At 34.7% G+C, this 20,692-nt stretch overlaps 3 protein-coding genes across 5 annotated transcripts; 2 read left to right on the top strand and 1 right to left on the bottom strand.

The window, feature by feature from the left end:
- The first annotated feature begins 201 nt into the window (after nt 1–201).
- On the top strand, nt 202–10,584 carry LOC107002382 (probable glutamyl endopeptidase, chloroplastic). 3 transcript variants are annotated; one of them, XM_015200381.2, is made up of 15 exons: nt 213–609; nt 1,906–2,125; nt 2,413–2,523; nt 2,653–2,698; nt 2,883–2,992; nt 3,104–3,607; nt 4,291–4,419; nt 5,307–5,606; nt 5,682–6,140; nt 6,260–6,325; nt 8,410–8,470; nt 8,554–8,703; nt 8,828–8,965; nt 9,191–9,495; nt 10,243–10,584. In XM_015200381.2, coding segments are annotated over exons 1-15 (2,934 nt in total). In that variant the 5' UTR covers nt 213–275; the 3' UTR covers nt 10,244–10,584. The 3 variants fall into 3 exon arrangements, with proteins under 3 accessions (XP_015055877.1, XP_027770136.1, XP_015055867.1); XM_015200391.2 differs by lacking the exons at nt 8,410–8,470; nt 8,554–8,703; nt 8,828–8,965; nt 9,191–9,495; nt 10,243–10,584 and adding an exon at nt 6,416–7,715 and having other exon boundaries at nt 202–609; XM_027914335.1 differs by lacking the exons at nt 8,410–8,470; nt 8,554–8,703; nt 8,828–8,965; nt 9,191–9,495; nt 10,243–10,584 and adding an exon at nt 6,416–7,715 and having other exon boundaries at nt 202–609; nt 5,682–6,157.
- A 1,075-nt stretch (nt 10,585–11,659) lies between these two features.
- On the top strand, nt 11,660–14,475 carry LOC107011958 (protein WHAT'S THIS FACTOR 1 homolog, chloroplastic). The gene has a single exon (XM_015211655.2). It carries the CDS (start codon nt 12,400–12,402, stop codon nt 13,735–13,737), a length of 1,338 nt encoding a protein of 445 aa, XP_015067141.1. The 5' UTR covers nt 11,660–12,399; the 3' UTR covers nt 13,738–14,475.
- A 667-nt stretch (nt 14,476–15,142) lies between these two features.
- On the bottom strand, nt 15,143–17,875 carry LOC107001544 (cytochrome c oxidase subunit 5C-2). The gene is made up of 2 exons (XM_015199543.2): nt 17,756–17,875; nt 15,143–15,640 (listed from the first exon to the last, which is right to left on the bottom strand). The coding sequence occupies exon 2, from the start codon at nt 15,615–15,617 to the stop codon at nt 15,426–15,428; it is 192 nt and encodes a 63-aa protein (XP_015055029.1). The 5' UTR covers nt 15,618–15,640; nt 17,756–17,875; the 3' UTR covers nt 15,143–15,425.
- Nucleotides 17,876–20,692: the final 2,817 nt, after the last annotated feature.

Genomic DNA, 20,692 nt, shown 5'->3' with positions numbered 1-20,692 from the left:
CATTCTTTTTTGTATAGACTATAGTCTATAGTGTCTAATTGGCTAACATTTTTTGTTTACAATATAAAGGAATCTTGATTAACACCACAAGATAGTGATAAAAGAATTCGAATTTCAATAGTACTTTTTTTTTCTTTTTAATTTTGAGTATTTTCCACTCCCACTAAAAAAAAAATATCTTGACAAATCAAGGGGCATCTCATGCCTTGTTGAATAAAAAAGAAAAAAAACATTTACTTTGGAATCTGTCAAATGGATTTGATTGAATAATTGAAATGTATGAAGCGGTCGCCATGAGCCTTCCCAAAGTCTATCATCGTTTCTCTTTACTCTCTCTACACACTACTACTTCTCCCATTCTTCCCAAAACCCTCTTCTTCTCATCTTCTTCTCTCCCTCTCGCCGTCAAACGCCTCCATTCGCCGCCGTTGCTCCGTCCGCAATCTAGAAGATTCGTCGCCGGTAAGCAATTCAAGGCGAAATCCACTATGGTTTCCTCTAGATTTCACCATCTTGTCCCCGTCAACGCCCTTACTGCGGAGGACGGCGGAAATGGCACTGGCTCTAATGGCGCTGCTGATGCTACTGCTTCTGTTGCTTATGATGACGGTACTTTGGACTAACTCCTCTTTTTTTCCTTAGTTCTGTGAGTTAAAATTAATTCGTGATACTAACTACTTCGGCTAACCTAGTTATCTCTTTATAGATAAGTATTTGATTTACAGAACTATCACTTTGTCTTGAAATATAATTTTTATTGGAATGAAATGGAGCCTGAATGATCTGTTAGTAAATGATGTATTCTATTCTTCCGATGATAGATTAGGGCTAAGTCCTTTATTTGATGGATATTAGGAGGATCTTTGATGAATAAAAGGAGAAGAGTTGTAGATTTCTCGTAGGTGATGTCAATGAATCATGTTAGTAAAAAATGGATTAAGTAATAGAACCGCTGCAGTACCAATATTTAGCTGTTTAGTTGATAGATTGGAGGTTAACTAGTTGTTTTCTGTTAGAATAGAAATTCATAATTTTTTTTAGAGAAGTGTGGGATTTTGGTTTAAAAACCATTTCTCTTTTGTTGGAATGGAAAGGATCTGATTGAGAGGAATCAATGGAAGGGGATTTGTGTAACCAATTTAACTGGTTTGGATTGTGGATTGATTGATTTATATCAACCACTTAACTCTTGAAGAATTTTATGGGATTTGGGTCTGGTACTCTTTGATTTTCATTCCTGTAAGTTGTTAGCATCTAAAAGTTCTTTGAATGTGCTACTGAAGAAACGATTTCCTTACATGCTAAAATGAGAAACATAGAGAAAGGAGAATCTTCGCCAAAGTACACATGCACTTATTCCAGATCTTAGGCCGTAAGGCAACTCGCATTTAAACAAACTCCTTAGTATGAAATGATGTGCTTTTTGTTCCTCATCTCTGAGGCAATTTAACTTCCTATTAAAGTAACATAGCTAAAGCCTCCTTCGGAGGATTTTATAAGCTGGAAAGCTTTGAATCATGGATTAAAATTATCCTCACTGTTTTAGTGCTTGAAGACAATAATAGAGTCCTTCGCTTTTCTCCATGCCCATCCGTTAAGCCTCTTCCTTTGCTTCATGTATTTTCTCCCCTATCACTGCAGAAGCTTTATGTTTACATATGGGTATCTACCTTCTGTAGATTAAATTGGATAGGCTAATTTTATTTTATTTTTGGTAGGGTGGAGTGGGATGGGGTGTGTGGTTGTGTATATTTCATAAGTTCATTTATTGTCCCATTCTATTCATTGCCCTGGTTTCCATGTTTAGAGACTCTTTAACTCCTTTTTTTTAACTTTCTTTGAATAGAATTAGTATAGCTCACAAATGGTGATTAAATCTTCTTGTTTTCTCATTAACTTTACCAGATGTAGAATCAGCATCAGTCACGGGATATCGTCTTCCTCCCTTTGAGATTAGAGATATTGTTGATGCTCCACCACTTCCAGCACTGTCATTCTCTCCATTAAGGGATAAAATACTGTTTCTTAAGCGGAGATCCTTGCCACCTTTGTCAGATTTAGCAAGACCGGAGGAGAAGCTTGCTGGAATCCGCATTGACGGGAAATGTAATACCAGGAGTCGCATGTGAGTAATGATGAAGCTTCTCATGATCTTTCCTTCAAGCACTCAAGTGCTGGAGACGCTATGTTAGGTTATTTTATTTCTCCTAGCTGTATATTTGGTGTCTCTTACGTTCTTTACATAGATTAAGGTCTTCTTGCTTGTATAGGTCGTCTTCCTTTTTTTCAAAAAAATCTTAGAAAGAAGTGTTTTCTTGTTTGAAAAATAGTAAGATTGATGCCTTGATGGTGGTAGTACTTCAATCGTCAATAAGCAGCACCTGTGAAGGATCTTATGATGTTCTTTCTCAGGTCTTTCTATACTGGCATAGCCATCCATCAGTTAATGGAAGATGGTAGCCTAGGACCGGAAAAAGAGATCCAGGGTCTCCCCGAAGGTGCTAAAATTAATTTTGTGATGTGGTAATCTCTTTTCCTTGCATATTTTCCTGTATATATAGATGTATTCTTCATATAGAGACCTAATTTACCTGTATATTTGGATCAATTATTATGATTTCTCTTCATCTGATTGTTTATTCGTTTATGAAGGTCAAACAATGGTCAGCATTTAGCCTTCAGTGTCCGCCTTGATGAGGTATTTTGATATATATGCAAAGCGTGTCTATGTATATGTCTATAAAACATGTATGTTGATGTTTTGGGAAACTTAATTGTAGATTCTCCTTTAGCTGTTTCACTTTGACATTTTTATGCCTAATTTCACACAAGGTCCTCGTCGTTTGTCACAAGGTAGATCTGATTTTTGATTGTTGCATCAGGATGATGGCAGCAGCAGCAAACTGAGAGTATGGGTTGCTAATGTGGATACTGGGAAAGCCAGACCTCTTTTCGAGTCACCAGATGTATATGTAAATGCTGTTTTTGACAAGTATGTCATTTTCCATTCTATCATTAAGAGTGTCTGTCATTAAGAGGAAAGTTTGCTGATTCCATGATACTATCACCCCTGTACTGACAACTCTGTTTCTGTTATTATCAGCTTTGTTTGGGTGAATGACTCAACTCTTTTGGTATGTACCATCCCGTTATCTCGTGGAGATCCACCAAGGAAACCTTTGGTCCCCTCTGGCCCCAAGATTCAATCTAATGAGCAAAAGAATGTTATTCAAGCTAGAACCTATCAGGATCTGCTCAAAGATGAATATGATGAAGATCTGTTTGAGTATTATGCTACCACACAACTGGTTTTGGCTTCTTTAGATGGGGAAATGAAGCCCTTTGGTCCACCAGCTATATACACTTCAATGGACCCTTCCCCAGACCAAACATACATTTTGATCTCCTCAACTCACAAGCCGTTTTCATTTGTTGTACCATGCGGAAGGTTTCCCAAAAAGGTTGAATTGTGGAAAGCCAATGGAGAATTTGTGAGAGAACTTTGTGATTTACCCCTTGCCGAAGATATTCCTATTGCATTCAATAGTGTGAGGAAAGGGATGCGATCAATCAATTGGAGAGCAGATAAACCGTCGACTCTCTATTGGTATGCATACAAAAATCTATTCTAGTAATTTTTCTTTTGACTGAAAATCCACTTGGAGCCAATTGTTGTTCTTTTTGAAATTAACTTGGAGCCAACCATTTGGACCAACCATAATCTTTGATACTTGGGGATTTTTGGCCCGCTCCTCTACTCAAATGCTGAACTTAGTACGCTTGGCCTGGGGTTGAACTTGTGATCTAAAGAACACAAGTCCCCCAACCTTTTCCAGTTTAGCTAACTCCTGAAGGCACTTGTTACCAAACCCTGCCTCGTTTCCCTGGTTTTGGGTGAAGGGGGGTTGAATAACAGTCTTATTACTTGTCCAGATTTTGTAATTGATTTTTAACTTCATATTATAGGCTTATGATTCCTCAGATCATAAAAACACACACAATATGTCTATATATTTTATTTTTGATGGAAATAAGCATAAAGGAAATATGGAATGATTACAGGTCTATAAAGAAGGGATAAGAAAGGTAGGTGTTCTCTCATGTGAATGGCTTGTTTCTTTTATCCACCAATATCTCAATGCTAATATTAATCTAGTACTTATTACCCCCTTTGAAGTGGCAATTTGTAGTTGCACATTGAATTGTGGAATTGTCTGTATCATCGTTTATTTGATGCTTTATTGTTGGTATTGTCGCTAATTTGATGTGTTTCTCCTGAAACTGTTTCAGGGTTGAGACACAAGATGGCGGTGATGCTAAAGTTGACGTTTCTCCACGTGACATAGTCTATACACAATCTCCTGCACCACATGACAATGAACAACCTAAAATTTTACATAAACTGGACCTTCGTTATGGGTATGTACAAACTTGTACTGTCATGTTTTGTACTATTGTTGCTCAACAAATGTGATTTAGACATGTGGAGTTCATATGTGTGTTGAAACTTCTTTTTCATTTATTTATTTTTGATACATACTTGAAGATGATTAATATTTTTTGGTAGGAAGATATTAATTATGGTGTATTAGATTGCAAATTATACTTTGCATTAGAGTACGAAAAATCACCAATGGTTCAGTTTTTTTGATGCCACTATGCCAATAGAAGTATTTGGCCAACTACATTTTAATTGATTCCCACTTTCTGATAACATTTATTGTAATGCTACTCAGAAGCAGTTGAATTTTCAATTTATATTGGTGGAAGGGTGCAATAACATAATTCAAAGTCCTTAGAACATACCATTTTAAAAAAACATATTTCAAAGTCCTCAAGTGAACTTTTACTTGGTAAAAAAACAATAAGCAGTTGAATTTTCAATTTATATTGGTGGAAGGGTGCAATAACATATTTTAAAGTCCTTAGAACATACCATTTAAAAAAAACATATTTCAAAGTCCTCAAGTGAACTTTTACTTGGTAAAAAAACCATATTTGACTTGAGTTTCCATGTTTAAAAAGAATAGATAACTTTTCCTTTTTCATTTTGCGAAATAATTGGATATAAACTTCATTAGTGATACTTGAAAGCATGTATTACTTGTTATATAGTGTTGTATAAGAATAGATGCTCCTTGATAGTATTGCTATCAATTACTCCTTTTACAAGAAACAGGTGTGATTTTTCCTCTATATTTTGACAAGGGGATTCACTTGTCAAGTAAACAACCGAGAATTATAAACAAAGATTATTGTCCAATTAATTATGCTGTTCTTATATTGGGATCTTCCTACACGTACAGAGGGATTTCCTGGTGTGATGATACACTTGCATTGGTTTACGAATCGTGGTACAAAACAAGGAAGGTGAGGACATGGGTTATATCTCCCGGATCAGAGGATGTAAATCCCCGGATACTATTTGATCGATCATCAGAAGATGTGTATTCTGATCCTGGTTCTCCCATGTCTCGGAGAACTCCTGCTGGAACATATGTTATTGCGAAGGTGAAGAAGGAAGATGATGGGGACACTTACATATTGTTAAATGGAAGTGGCGCTACCCCAGAAGGGAACATTCCGTTTCTCGATTTGTTTGACATGTAGGTTTGGTGGTATATGCTTGTTTCCATATTTTTCATTTGCAAAAGAAAATGACCTGACATGAATTATTTCAGAAATACAGGGAGTAAGGAACGAATATGGCAGAGTGACAAGGAAAAATATTTTGAGACAGTTGTTGCTTTGATGTCTGATCAGAAGGAAGGAGAGTTGTCAATAAATGAGTTGAAGATACTCACTTCTAAAGAATCCAAAACTGAAAACACTCAGTACTACCTTTTGAGCTGGCCTGAGAAAAGAGCATGTCAGATTACAAACTTCCCTCATCCTTACCCACAGTTGGAATCGTTGCAAAAAGAAATGATCAGATATCAGCGGAAAGATGGAGTTCAACTTACTGCGACCCTATATCTTCCACCAGGTTATGATCCCTCAAGAGATGGACCCCTTCCATGCCTTGTTTGGTCATACCCTGGAGAATTTAAGAGTAAAGAGGCAGCTAGCCAAGTTCGAGGTTCCCCTAATGAGTTTGCTGGAATTGGACCAACATCCCCCCTCCTATGGTTAGCAAGGAGGTGTGTCTCTGTTCTCGGTATTATCCATAATACTTTTGTTTGTTATATCTGTAATTTTGCTTGTGTGGTCGTATTAATCTTTTTTGGGGATCTGTTTGGTTTGGAACCATAAATTTCAGGTTTGCTGTCTTGTCAGGGCCGACAATCCCAATTATTGGAGAGGGTGATGAAGAGGCCAATGACAGGTAAATTCGACAGATCTTCCATCATGTATATAAGGCATATTTTGTCCAGGCAAAATTTGGAAATTATACCATAATGTTTGTGTGTTCCAGCTACCCCCAAACAAAAAAGATGTTGTCTTTCAGGCCTTTCAACCAACGATATTTGATACAAACCTGGAGAGCCACTTTTGCTAAAAGCTTAAAGCATTTTCTTGAAAATCGCTCGTGGATTAAATTTGGAGAGTCGGAGACCAAACAAACAATAATGGCACTGGGGAATTGAGATAATGAAGTCCATCTGGCTCACACCCTTCACCAATGATCCTTCCGTACTAAGGTCTTGTATTACAAACAAGTCACTAAAGAATGAGATGAAACAGTTTAAAGTCTTAGCTAAATGACTGATTAACAGAAGGCTGAAAGGATCAGTGACAAAAAGAACATTATTCAGAGTCAAAGAAGGTAAAGGATTGACTTGATCGAACCCATAGAGCCATTAGCTAACATAATAGTTGAAAAGACCGAGGAGAATAAGATGTATCAGGAAATGTATATTTCTTGCTAGAAATGTCGGCAGAAGCGTGAGTCCATGAACTAAGGACGAAGTGTTGTGGATTGTGAGATACAAGCAACAGGATTATCCGTCTGAGCAACAAAAGCTATTGATGGAAATGTCTGCTTATTTGCTTGCTACTGAAGATGGTCATTGTATTCTTCCTCATATACAGAGAACATCTGATTGGTTAGATTACCATTGGATTCAGTCTGAGCAACATGAGCATTTTTTGGTTTATCGTGGAAAGATGAATTGTCTCTCTGGGGAGTGCACGGAATCTGATGATCCCGAATAAGGAGGCGAGGCGATCTGGAAAATAGAACTCACCAGAAAGTGGTGACAACAGTGCCCACGCTTAGGCGTGTGTGCAGATCTTGTCAGAAAGTGCATTGGTCTGATTGACGTAGGAGGTGCGTGGAAGGTCAGACGGTGACGGAGCTTGCTAGGGTTTGCTCTGTTCTTCCGCTTCTTGTGGTGATGTTGGTTTGGTTGCAACACCTGGGGAAATGAATCTCATCAGACAGCCAAGAAAAGTTGCCTTGCATTTTTCCGAGTTTAGAACTTTCTCTTCCTATGTTATTGGCCTTAACCAGGCTCTAATATCGAAGCGGATGAGAAATGAGAGGAACTCGGTTTGATTATTCCCTCGAGCTATGGGGTTTAAATAACTATGTTTATGTCTAAAAAGGAAAGAAAATCAATACAAAACAATACCCAAGTACAGTAGGACTAAATTAAGTTACCTACTATATTTACATATCTTCTAGAATATATTCACAAGGACTCTAACACTGGTTTTAACAGTTCATCTGGTAAAATTTACAGTACAATGAGCATTCAGAAGTGAAATCCTGCTCTCCTTGGTTCTTCCGTTCTTTTCAATTGCTCTATTGGATAATGATGTGACTAACTACTGTCTGTCATTTTAGATTTCCTTCCTTTTGCATGTTTTTCTTTCAGTTGCATCTTGATAAGTTACTCCTGTGTTTTGAGCCGATCGGTGCTTTAGTCTTTTTTATGAAATGAGTTAAACTTCATAGTGCTTGCTGAAAGTTTGATCTTTATATTGTTCTTATGAATCAGAGCCTGTGCTTTGTTTCTAGATGGTTAAGCCACCATAAGCTAATTTACTAAAAATTGGTCCCTCTGAAAGTTATTTGTTGGACTTCTCCATCAAAACCACGATCTTAATTCTTCTCAAAAAACTTCACTTTTGTATGAGTATCATGCTGAATACCATGTCGTGTGTACCTATTCTACTGAAGTTTTCCTCCATAAAATTTTACGCCTGTGCGGTTACTGACTAGAGATGAAGCATTATTACACCCTTTTACTCTCTTTTTTGCTTTTGTTTGGGGTGGGGAACAGAGGGTGTCTTGGGATGTTGAGTGGACTTGCTTCCTCTACTCCTCCTTGTAGACTATTGATGTTCCGGAGCTAATTTTAAGGATAATGTATGTCTTCATCTTGTGCTGAAGCGAATTCTTTTATTTTTCCACCTTCAACTTGGAGATTTGGGTGTTTATTGAATAAATGCTGGCTTAACCAGGTACATAGAACAACTTGTTGCAAGCGCTGAGGCTGCAGTGGAAGAAGTTGTACGCCGTGGAGTAAGTTTTTCTTCTTCTCGCTGAACATACGTTGCATGAAACTTAGAAATTATGGCTGAGTTTTCTGGTGCTTTGTTTTTTAGGTGGCTGATCCAAAAAAAATTGCTGTTGGTGGCCACTCCTATGGGGCATTCATGACAGCAAACCTCCTTGCACATGCACCTCATCTTTTCTGTTGTGGAATTGCTCGTTCTGGTGCTTATAACAGAACACTAACACCTTTTGGGTTCCAGGTAGTCCTCCCCAGTCATGTGTATGACCAACCAGTCTAAAGTCCTTATGAATTGGTGTTTCTCTCTGCATTCTAGGAGGATTTAGTTCATTCAGTTTCATTGCTAAGAACTTTTTTTTTCCCAGAATGAGGAGAGAACACTTTGGGAGGCGACCGGTACTTATGTTGAGATGAGCCCTTTTATGTCAGCCAATAAGATTAAAAAGCCTATATTGCTTATCCATGGGGAGGAGGACAACAATCCAGGAACCTTGACGATGCAGGTAAAATGATGGTCCTCTTATTCTTATTTCAGTATCACGTTTTAAGATAGCCATATCTTCCTTGAATATTTCCCGTCAACTAACATAAGCAACATAGTAGCAGATGTTCTTGGTTTACTCTGTACATTTTCTGGTTCTTCCAAGATTTATTGAATCAGTTTGCTAGCTTTGACTTCAATATTCTTGATCCTTAACCCCCTTTTTCTTTTTGCATAAAATATACAGTCAGATCGTTTCTTCAATGCACTGAAAGGCCATGGTGCACTTTGTCGCCTTGTAATTCTACCATATGAGAGTCATGGTTATGGAGCACGGGAGAGTATAATGCATACACTCTGGGAGACTGATAGGTGGCTCCGAAAGCATTGCGTCTATTCTTCAGATGTCAAGGCAGATGGTAGCGTGTGCAAGGATAATGCAGAAGGCACAGTAGATTCACAAAGCAAAGCTGTTGGTGCTGCTGGAGGTGTTCAAGAGCTTGCCAATTTGGATGATGACCAATTTCACTCTATCAGAAGGTCTTTATTGTGGTAAATTCCTATTACAAAAAGTTCTTATATCAAGAAGTTGTTCTTCTGTCATGGAAGTCAAGTTGATTGATTGTTTGCTTGAATAAAGTTTAATGTCTGGATTCGATTCCCCACAGCTCATGTGGAACATTTTTATCCAAAGTTGCGTGCTTTGTGTTTCTCATTTTATTCATATCATCCAAGCTAATTAACACCAAACTTGAACTACTCTTCTCTGCACTTTATCGCTCCATAATGGCAATTCACACACAGTTTTGTTATTCCTTATCATTGTGATAGTCATAGACCTTTATCCTTGAACACCTTGAGTAGATCTGTATTCAAATAGGTAATATGTTTGTTTGTGGTTGGGAACCTCCTCAAATTCATTGGGTCCATGTTCAGTACAGAGAGCGATGCCTTGCTTTCTGCTTTAAAGATGCAAGGTGTTGACTGGTTTGAAGTATAGGAAAGGAAAGCATTAATGCCGTTTGTTAATTTTGTAGATCTACATATAGATGTGTGCTTTCATTTATGTGAAAAGAATGCACATAATTTACAAATGCTGCCTCCTTATTTTATCTTCCATTCTTAGCAACTTACCATTAGATCCTCTCAAATACCTCTCTTTTCCTTTTTCCAAATTGTCCTAAAATGCAAGTGCGTTGAATGGCCAAAACACTATTTCTAGTTACCTTTATTCACACAAATTTATATTCTTGTTCCTCTCTTTTCTCATATTGCCCATATTTGTTTCTTGACCCGTAGATTTTGAAGGTGACAAGCTAAGCTACCTTGGAGATGAAGCCAGGCGTCCCCAATTAGGTACATATGCTGACGACATATACAACAATTCTATTCAACAAATAAGAACCCTTATAAAGGAGTGCAGGTTGTGTATTTTCATAAAACGTTGTGCTTCTTTAATGTCATGGGTGTAATAGAGAGCTCTGCTTTGCGCGATTACATTTTGGAAGCGTAAAGCTATTGTTCATTAATTAGAAGGGGAAGTTCATATTGGATATGACTAAACATCTTTGTACTCTGTACAACGATTAGAAATTGTTGATTCAGCAGTCAAATGTATTGCTAGGTTATGATTTTGTGCAACTTTTTATGTTGTGCTCTTATTTGGTCCTACTTGGACATTTACCACTGGGAGATTTAATAACTTCAATGGTAAAATAAAAGGAAATAGTGGAAGTTTGAATTAAAGAGGTAAGAGGAAAAGAGACGAATAGAAAATACCCGATGGAAATTTAACATATTTCTTGTTGAGTTATCCTTTTAAACTCTCCAAAAACAACTACTCTGAAATGGTGCTAGTTATATGCACTTTCAAGATAGTTTTGAGGGACAATTGGATATTCCCTTCCCTTCCATATTAACTTAAGCTTTAAGTCCTTTTTGGTTTTTTAAATTACTTTAAGTTTTTAATCTTCAACACTATTTTTAGAATATTCTTTCAATTTTATCCTTTTGAAATAGCTATTATAATTAATATTTAGCTATTTTTTCCAATAACTAATAAAGGTAAAAATAAAAAATTATGTTCAATTTATATCCTAACTTACTTTTCTTAAAGGGTGTGAAACACCTCAAAGCTTAAGTTAATATGAAATGGAGGAATATTGTTTTCTTATAATGGCTTCAACTCACAAATGATTGCACTTATCCAAAATATTCTACTCCCTCCTCCGTCCACTTTTATTTATCATGTTATGCTTTTGAAAAGTCAATTTGACTAATTTTTAAAATTAAATTAGATTATATTAATTTGATATTTTAAATAAAAAAATAGATATTTAAAAACTATATGAAAGACTAAATTATAATTTTTTGCATATCAATATGATGAAAAAATACATCATAAAATATTAATCTTGATTCTAAAAGAAGAACTTATGACCATTAAAAGTGGATAGAGATAGTACTACATTTTCCAAACATATTTTTATACAACATTTTTAATAAAATAATTTATCAAGTCATGTTTGTAGATGCTCGTTCTTTCTAATATTAGAAAGTATATTTTCAAAAAGTTAAAATAACAGCATAGGTGAAATTAAAAAGATAAATATAAAAATTATATAAAAGTACATAAAGTGAAAAGTTGAAAAACATAAGAAATAAAAATTGAAAAGATAAATAATATATAAAGATTATATGTTTGAAAAGAAAATAATTAAAAGACAAATTGAATGTAAACTCAAGTTACGCATCAAAATTAATTAACTGCACTGAAAAAAAATAAAAATAAACATGCCCTAGATGTGATGTTATACTTGACCACCGTTGCACCACCAGCCACCGTTGCAGCACCACAGATCCAGTGAGCTCAGCCACCGTCCCTCCCTTTGCCGAAAACAGAGAGCTCCTCGCCTCTTCACTGTCCGTCGACCAGCTCTGCCCCATAACTACCGGAGCTCCAGCCAATTTCACGCCGTCAATCATAGCTCCACATTCACCTCCTTTCATAGATTCACACTCGCAGACACAAAAGATTTCAGCAAGAGCTTGAGGTTCAGTCGCCGCTCTGATTAAGTTACAGCTCCTGTTTCTTCTTCCCAAAAATCGGAAACGTTCATTTCTTTCAACCTTGTCCTATTCAATAAATACACTCATGAATATGTGATTTTTCTAGTATAATTTGTGAAATTAGAGTGAACTAGCAGTCTTAACAGAGTTCTTTTTCGACATATTCCTCTTGGTACTTTGCCTGAGAACTTACTTAGGCCAATTTGGTTTCATTGGGAGGCCTATTTTGCTGCTGCAATGTGTTAAACTTGCCATGCCGCATCGTGACATTGATCGGAGAAGCTAGTACATCGATGTTCAGTGCTCTGTTTAGTATTAAGACTAACAACTGCAATACCCTCTTTGTTCTTCTGGGAGAATCCTTTCTGGTTATTGTGGTTTGCCACAATGCTCAACCTTATTGGTAGACGTCGATGTTTATCTGCTGAAGTAAAATCATCAAATTTGTTGTTGTTCATAGATTCTTCAGCAATCATGCAATGGAACCGATCAATGACCACCAGTAAAAGAGTCCAAGACAGAAGCAAGAAGAAGCGGGTGCATGACCTTGAAATAGTGACAGAGAAGCACAAAATACTCTCCAAAGTCCTATTAATATTTGAAGTCCTTAAGCAGGAGCCTCAACAAATCATATCGATTAGGGAACTTGATGATTATAGAAGACAACTAAACCTCCCAAAACCCCATAAAATCTCGGCCTTCCTGCGGAAATCCCCCAAGCTTTTTGAGCTGTACAAGGATGATAGAGGTATCTTGTGGTGTGGTCTGACAAAAGAGGCTGAAGATTTAGTCCGGGAAGAGGAGGCTATTATTGAACAACACAGTGATAAAGCTGCAGAGCTTGTGACTAGGATGCTGATGATGTCTGTAGACAAGCGCCTTGCCTTAGATAAAATTGTTCATTTCAGAAGAGAATTGGGGTTGCCGATGGATTTTAGGAACCATTGGGTGCGGAGGTTTCCTGATCACTTTAGAGTTGTTCAGCCATTCAAGCCTTATGATGAAAGTGAGTACTTAGAGCTTGCAAATTGGAAATCAAGTTGGGCTATGACAGAGTTAGAAAGAAAGGCATTGGGGGTTATGCAGGCCCCAGATGATCACGTACCTGGTCCTCTTACCTTGTCTTTCCCCATGAAATTTCCACCTGATTATAAACAATTGTTGTCCAGATATAAGGGGAAGATAGAGGATTTTCAGAAGCGGGAATACTTGTCACCTTATGCAGATGCCAGTGAATTAAAGGCTGGAACACTGGAGTTCAATAAGCGGGCAGTTGCAGTGATGCATGAGCTGCTGAGTTTTACAGTCGGAAAGAGGTTGGTGACAGATTACTTGACTCATTTTAGAAAGGAGTTTGTAATGCCTCAGAAACTGATGAGACTGTTGCTGAAACATTTTGGGATCTTTTATGTTTCAGAAAGAGGCAAAAGGTTTCATGTATTTATCAACAGTGCTTATGAAGGTTCTGAGTTGATCGAGAAACATCCTTTGATTGTTTGGAGGGAAAAAGTTCTAAGCTTTGTTGGTTATAGAAAGAAGAAGGAAACAATAGACACTCTTACAGATTCGCAGGAATATGAAGATGATATGTTTGAGTATGAGTCAGAAGATGAAAATGTTCAAGTGGATAACAACGAGCTGACTAAGGATAGTTTAGAGGGGGATTTTCTGGAAAATGAATCTGAGATGGAAATAGATGAAGTTTGTAGTGCATACAGGGAATGAGAAGTTATCAATGCATACTAGCATGAAGAATCTTTAAGTCCGGAATCTTCTTTCACCGCATACTGTAGTCACAGTTTGATCCTAATTGACATGTGTTTATCTGCACATTCATTGATTGCATAAAGTAGCAGACTTTCTTGGTTTCCTCCATGTTTTTCCAAGATTTATTTAATGAGTTTGCTAGCCTCAACTTCAAGAGTCCTGATCTTAAAACTGTTTTTCTTTTTGCATAAAATAGTGTTAGATCATTTCTTCAATGCACTGAAAGGTCACGGTGCCCTTTGTTGCGTTGTAATTCTTCCATATGAGAGTCACGGTTATGGAGCATGTGAGAGTATAATGCATGTACTCTGGGATTACTGATAGGTGTCCTCCAAAGCATTGTGTATATACTTCAGATGTCAAGGCAGAAGGGACAGTAGATTTACAGCGCTACGCTGTTGGTGCAACTGGAGGTGTTTAAAAGCTTGCCAATATGGGTGACGACAAATTTCACTGTATCAGAAGGTCTTTGTTGTGGTAAATTCATATTTCATGAAAATATCTTAGTATGTTCCAAAAAATCTCATACAAAGAACTTGATTCTTCTGTCATGGAAGTTTAGTCAAGTAGTTGATTGTTTGCTGGAATTAAGTTTTAACTTATGGATTCCCCACAGCACATGTAGAGAATTTGTAATCAAAGTTAGGTGTATAGTGTTTTATCATGGATAAATGTAGTCTCATCTATTTATGCTTTCCATGCCAATTAATTTAACCAACTTGAAATTAATTTTCTGCACTTAATCGCTCAATAGTGGCTATACACAGCTTTATAATTGACACTTGAATTGTAGTTGACTTTCATGGCATGCATGGAAGTACGTAATAACTTAGGGTTAAAAATAATAAGAAAATTGTAAACTCTTACCTTAGAGCCTCGTGACGTAGAAATAATACAATTTTCTACGTCTACTACATCAATTGCAAGCTAATTGAGGTTGCTAATTATTCTACAAAATAGTTCAAAATTGGAACGAAAAAGAGCCAGGGAAACACAGATTAGATTGTGTGTGAGAAGATTTTAGGATTGAAAAACTAAACTCTGTAGATGTTTAATTACTAAAATCTGCTCGTGTGTAGATAAAAAAAAGTTATTTAATCAGCTTTAGTCTCTGTGAAACATGATAATTCCAAACATGATTATGATAAAGTTGCTAAATGCTTCACGATTGGAACTCAAAATATGATTCCAACGGTTAAAGTTTTTTTCCCCAGCAATAATAAGGCATAAATCAACAGGACACGGGTACACATTTACTACCATTTTAATCACTAATAACGAACACAGACCTAGATTTAGAAACAGCACATATGTTGGAGAGAATTATCGAAAGACAGACTAAGCAAATACAGTCCCGTATAGATAGGGGAATAAATTTTCTGGTGAATCTTTTATTAGAAAGAACCTATTAAACGAGAAATAATATACTTTTGTCCGCCTGTTGAATGGCACACTAAAAACTTATGAAAGAAAATTCATTCCAGCCTGTCCAAGCAGGTCAATAACAATCAAAAACTTCGAAGTCAAACATGGAGCAACAAATAGACAGAGAAATACTTGGTTTGCAAACTTATTTTTTTTTTCGATATAGGAGTATGTCCATGTTTAATTGAAGAGACAAATCACAGGAGATGATCCTTGAGAAACTATTCTTCTGCAACTATACTTATTTCACCCTTCTCCAGCAAGTCATAAAATGACCTAACTTTTCTTTGCTCGTTCCAGTGGTGCATCTTCCACAAGCTTCCAGCAGCCAAACCAAGTACACTTGCGATAACTATTTCCTTGACGACACTAGGTCCTTTCAATGTGGCATGTGCAATCCTATGGCCAGCCATTTGAATCCGAATGTAGCAAAATTCTGCAAAAACACCACGGGGTAATAGTTAATTCCCCTCACCCACATTAACTTACACACACAAAACCAACAATAACTAAATGGTCTCAAAAAGAGCATGAAAAGTAGTTAGAAGCAAGTTATACGCAAACCACATACAACAAGATAAATGATGCAACTACATTGAAACAAATATTTAGCAACTGGAAGAGTGACTTCCTCAAACAGTTACCTAAACATCAAGTTGATGGCAATTAAACTTTGAGGTAATCTTTTACCAAGTAATTAAACTCTGAGGTAACAGTAATGTAACATGAGACAGCGACCTCATCATAGGTATGGAAGTAAACTAAGTCCCACAAAACATTTGGGGGTCTAGTACTAATGCGGTGTAAGTACTAATGCGGTACATCATATTGTTCCACCAGCACACGGCAGTGTAAGTACTAATGCGGTACATCATAGTTCGAGAATTAGGTGATTAGATTATGTTAAGTTCTGAGTACCTACACATACAATTCATACTTGGTCCATCTACACTGCAACTACCTGAGCAGCCCATTCATTTGTTTGGCCTCTAATTACAGTGAAATTTGAATTGACCATAGCTTGCACTTACTACCATGATATCATTCTCCCTCTTCCTATCTCCCTCCATCCTTCCTGAATTCCATCACTTCTCCATCTACTATTTTAAATTGCTCTCTAACCCAAAACATCCTCTTCCCAACCAATGGAGAAAATATTCTCTTCTGAATCCATCCTTGCACTTCTGCCCCAACAACAACAACGTAATCAGTGTAATTCAACATGTGGGGTCTGGTAATATGTACACAAACACTGCCCTACCTTTGTGGGGTAAAGAGGCTTGCACTTCTTCCACATAAAGCAATAAATCCTTTCCATTTGGCTACACTTGTAATTAACACATGATTTGTGGAATATTTCAACTGATGAATGGCAAAAATTTCATCAATAACCCAAGACCACATGTCATGCTGCACTGAGAGTCGCTGCCGAATTCACTTCTATCCATTTGGCTACATCTCGTGATTATAGCACATGATATGTGGAATATTTCAACTGATGAATGGCAACATTTCATCAATAACCAAGACCACATGTCATGCTGCACTGAGAATCGCTGCCTACTTTACTTTTATCCCTATCCCTAATAGCCACAAGGATGCTTTCTCTAAATGTAACTCCTTGGTCTCTTTTTCAAGGAAAAGTGAAATAAATTTTATACTTTTGCTACAAGTGAATCTTATGTGCTTATTGCTAATGACATTTTAAAAACCCTGAGGTTTTCTTATTTACACAATGCCACCGCCTCCCTCTTTGAAGTCCCATACATCAACCACCTATGTTGTTGGATTAATTACAAAATCTCATCCACTAGTTTTTGAAAATCTTCTCCACAAATAGAAAAACAGTATCCGTAGATGATGAAACACAGGAAAAAGAGAAGGTAGAAAACGGAGATAAAAGAAGGGACCAATATTTGATTTCCTCTCCTCTCCACTCCATCTTCTTCAATGTTTCATCATCTTCTGTTTCTTTTTCTTCATTTTTTTTTAATTATTAGACAATTTGTTTTCGCTTTAGACATATTGGATAACTCTACCAAGTGTAAGCACGCATATAAAGAGAGATGCTAGTCAAGTACAGAAAAATAAAAAAATACAAAGACTGCAACATTCTCCGCTTCGCAGCAACTCCTAAATCTTTGGCCATGTTTTACTAGTCCTTTCACCCTAAGCCCTAAGGTAGCTAAACATCAAGTATGCAGTTTAAATCCTAGTAAAGCTTCTTATTTCTCCGATTAATTCAACAGATATACAGCAAAATTACACAACAATCCAGATTGGAAAATAAGTCTTCTCAAGTCAAACAGAAGAAAGAGCATAGTCCTCACTAGATCTGTGTTAGTACACACAAACAGAACAAATTAAAGCAAAATCCATCAGATCTGTGACAAAAATTAAACAAAAATAAGAAAAACTACCAACGCCAAACAGATAACTTGATTCTATAAAACTTTGCCGGATAAAAGTACAGATCAGAAAACTAGCATAGAACGAATCTTAAGAAACTTCAAAAATTGCAATGAGTATAAAGTAAAAGCTAGGGTTTTACCTGATAGGAAAGAGCTCGGACGAAGACGATGAAGTAGAGAGAAGAAATGGAGCCCTTTCCAATAGCTATTACACAATTTGCTTTTTTTTTTTTTTTAGGCTTAAACGATGTTCACGGGGACCACTTACGAGTATATAGGATTATTTGGACCGAATGGGCCAATCCAATAAATCGTGGCCCAGTTACTAGTCCACGCGTAATCAAATTTGGTCTTCATAATTTTGTATTTATATTTTTTTTATATTTTTTAAATCTAAATTATCATTAATTATTTATTAAAATATATGACGAATCTAATAGATTAAATTTTGAATATAATTGCCAAAAGAAGTATGACAAGCTAATATGTCCATAAGATTTTGTTACAAGACAGTATAATTGATGATGGTGCAAATAGAAAATGTGAAAAATTGATTATTTGAATAGAAAACTTGTAATTTATAATATTTTATACGGTTTTTTTATATTTTTTAAAAAAAAATGTTTACAGACAAAAACTCAATTAAATCATTTGGTTATTCATGTGAAGTGTCATTTGACACTGTTTTTTTTAATTAATTAAAAAGAAAAATGGGGAGAGGGGAGGGAGGTTCTTTTAATTCAAACGATCCCTATACTTAAGGATCAAAGTGTACGCCATACATTATCAAATATTAATCAATGTGTGTTTAATCAATAGTTAAAATAATAATTAAGATAGAAAACATAAATACCCAATAGCTTATGGAAGAAATTAAAAAAAAAGGATTAAATATGCATTTTTTATTGGTATCTATTGTGTGATATCTAAATAATAAAATCAATATTGGAAATAAATTTACAAATAACAGTACTGTAAAATAGACTAGAAACACGTCTTCATGGATAATGTGTGCGTATTGTAATTAAAATTGCATTAAAAAAAAACACTTTGTATTTTAAATGTTAAATTATGAAAAGGAAATTCCAATAATTTACATAACTAAAAAATATGTAAAGTATCTATAAATAATATAGTTAACAATTTAAAATCTTAAAATGTATTAATAACTAATATGATAAAAAAAATCTAATTGACTCTCCAAATTCCATTGGTATACCATATGTTTGGGACAAAGACTTTCAATAATTTATATTTTTGATATTTAATACCTCAAATATACAATTTTCTTAGAATTTTTGTGATGACATTATAATGTAGACTAAAATTTGGCATATCCTCGTAATCAAAATTATAAATTATTATTCTTTTTCTCCTTTGTTATATATATTTGTGTATCTTCATGTGTTCATAATCAATAATAACTTGAATCTTAATTTTGAAATTTATTTCATTCATGATATAGATAAATTTGTTATTAATAACTTCTAAGTCTACACATGCATGTAATGCACATATGCAAAATTAGCTATTAAATCATCCTATTATTTAGGTCTTGGAAATTATTTAAAAGGTATAGTTCGTAATTTTTATTGGTTTGTAATAGGTAATATAAGAAGTAAGAACTAAGAACTCATAATAATTACTAATTAGTAGTTTAAAATTGAAAACAAACTTGTTCATTAAAATTTTCCTTATTTAAACTATATGAAGTCTCTTTACATGAAGACTTTAAAATAAATATTTTAAATTTATATGAATTTTACTTAAATTATGATAAATAAATAAAAGCATTAAAATTATTGAAGAGAAAGGTTCTGTTTTTCAAAAAATAAAAAATAAATAAATATATATATATAACATTTATTTTAACGTTAATTGTTATTTTAAAATAATTTTATTTTTCTTAAATATAGTCCATTAATTGAAGTGAGATAGACGTATAAAATGCGTCGACTAAACTATTTATATTAAAATATTGATAAATGGCGCTTAATTTTTTTACCATTATTAAAAGAGTGGTAAACAGATATCATTTAGTGTGATTTATTATTTAATTATCTTTATACATTGACTCCTAATATACATGGAATACGTGCAAAACTAAAGAGTCTAAATATATGAAGGAAATAATTAAATAAATATGTTTTCTCACGTCTTGATTTGAATGAATATATAAGAAGTACATAAAAAATAAAAAAAAAGTCGAAGATATAAACAAAATAAAGGAAAATTTTGAAACTATCCCTATTTTGTCATTAATCATAATTGAGTTATTTTTTGTACGAAATTTGACTTAATGCACATTTCATTTAATTCTTTTCGCCAATTTATGAAACAAATATAAAAAAAATTAAAGTCAAATTAATGATAATTGAGTTTTTTTTTTTTAAAAAAAAGGAAATTCAACTTAATACATATTTCATTTAATTCTTTTTAACCAAGTTATTTATATTTTTATTAACTATAATTTTTATTTTTTAAAATATTTTAAATATTGTGATTCATAATTCTTTTAACATAATTTTTCAAATGTGAATTTTTGTACATATATACCAAATATTTTGGCCGCATTACGATGACAAAATTGTGTAATTTTTCCTAATGTAATGTTATTTTGTTTTATATTTTTTATGCATCTTGTTTAAAGTATATCTTCCTCTTACCATTTATTTTAGGATGTGGTCCTTAATTTTGAAAATCCTCTTACCTTGCATTTAGATTTCTTAGTGTGTAGACACTCAAAATTGTAAAAAATCAAATAAGTAGACACATGTATTTTATATGACACAATACACATTAACGCTACATAGAACACAAAATTGTCATGTAGAATAAATGTGCTCATTTGTTCAATTTTGTACGAATTTAAGTAAAGTTATATATCATATTTATCAACTAACACCAAATTAAAAATTACATTTATATATTACATCAAGTCATATTTATGTCTTTCAAAAAACTTCTTATTTTAATCATTATTTTTTACGAATATGCAAATTTGAAAGCGAAAAAAAAACAGAGTAGCAGCAAATGAGGGTAAAGATTCTGGCAAATTTTGTAATGCCAAGGATAAT

Source organism: Solanum pennellii, chromosome 1, assembly GCF_001406875.1.
Source record: "Solanum pennellii chromosome 1, SPENNV200".
Taxonomy (NCBI): Eukaryota; Viridiplantae; Streptophyta; class Magnoliopsida; order Solanales; family Solanaceae; genus Solanum; species Solanum pennellii.
The sequence above is the reverse complement of the archived record's forward strand: the minus strand, read 5'-3'. Positions and strand labels throughout refer to the sequence as shown.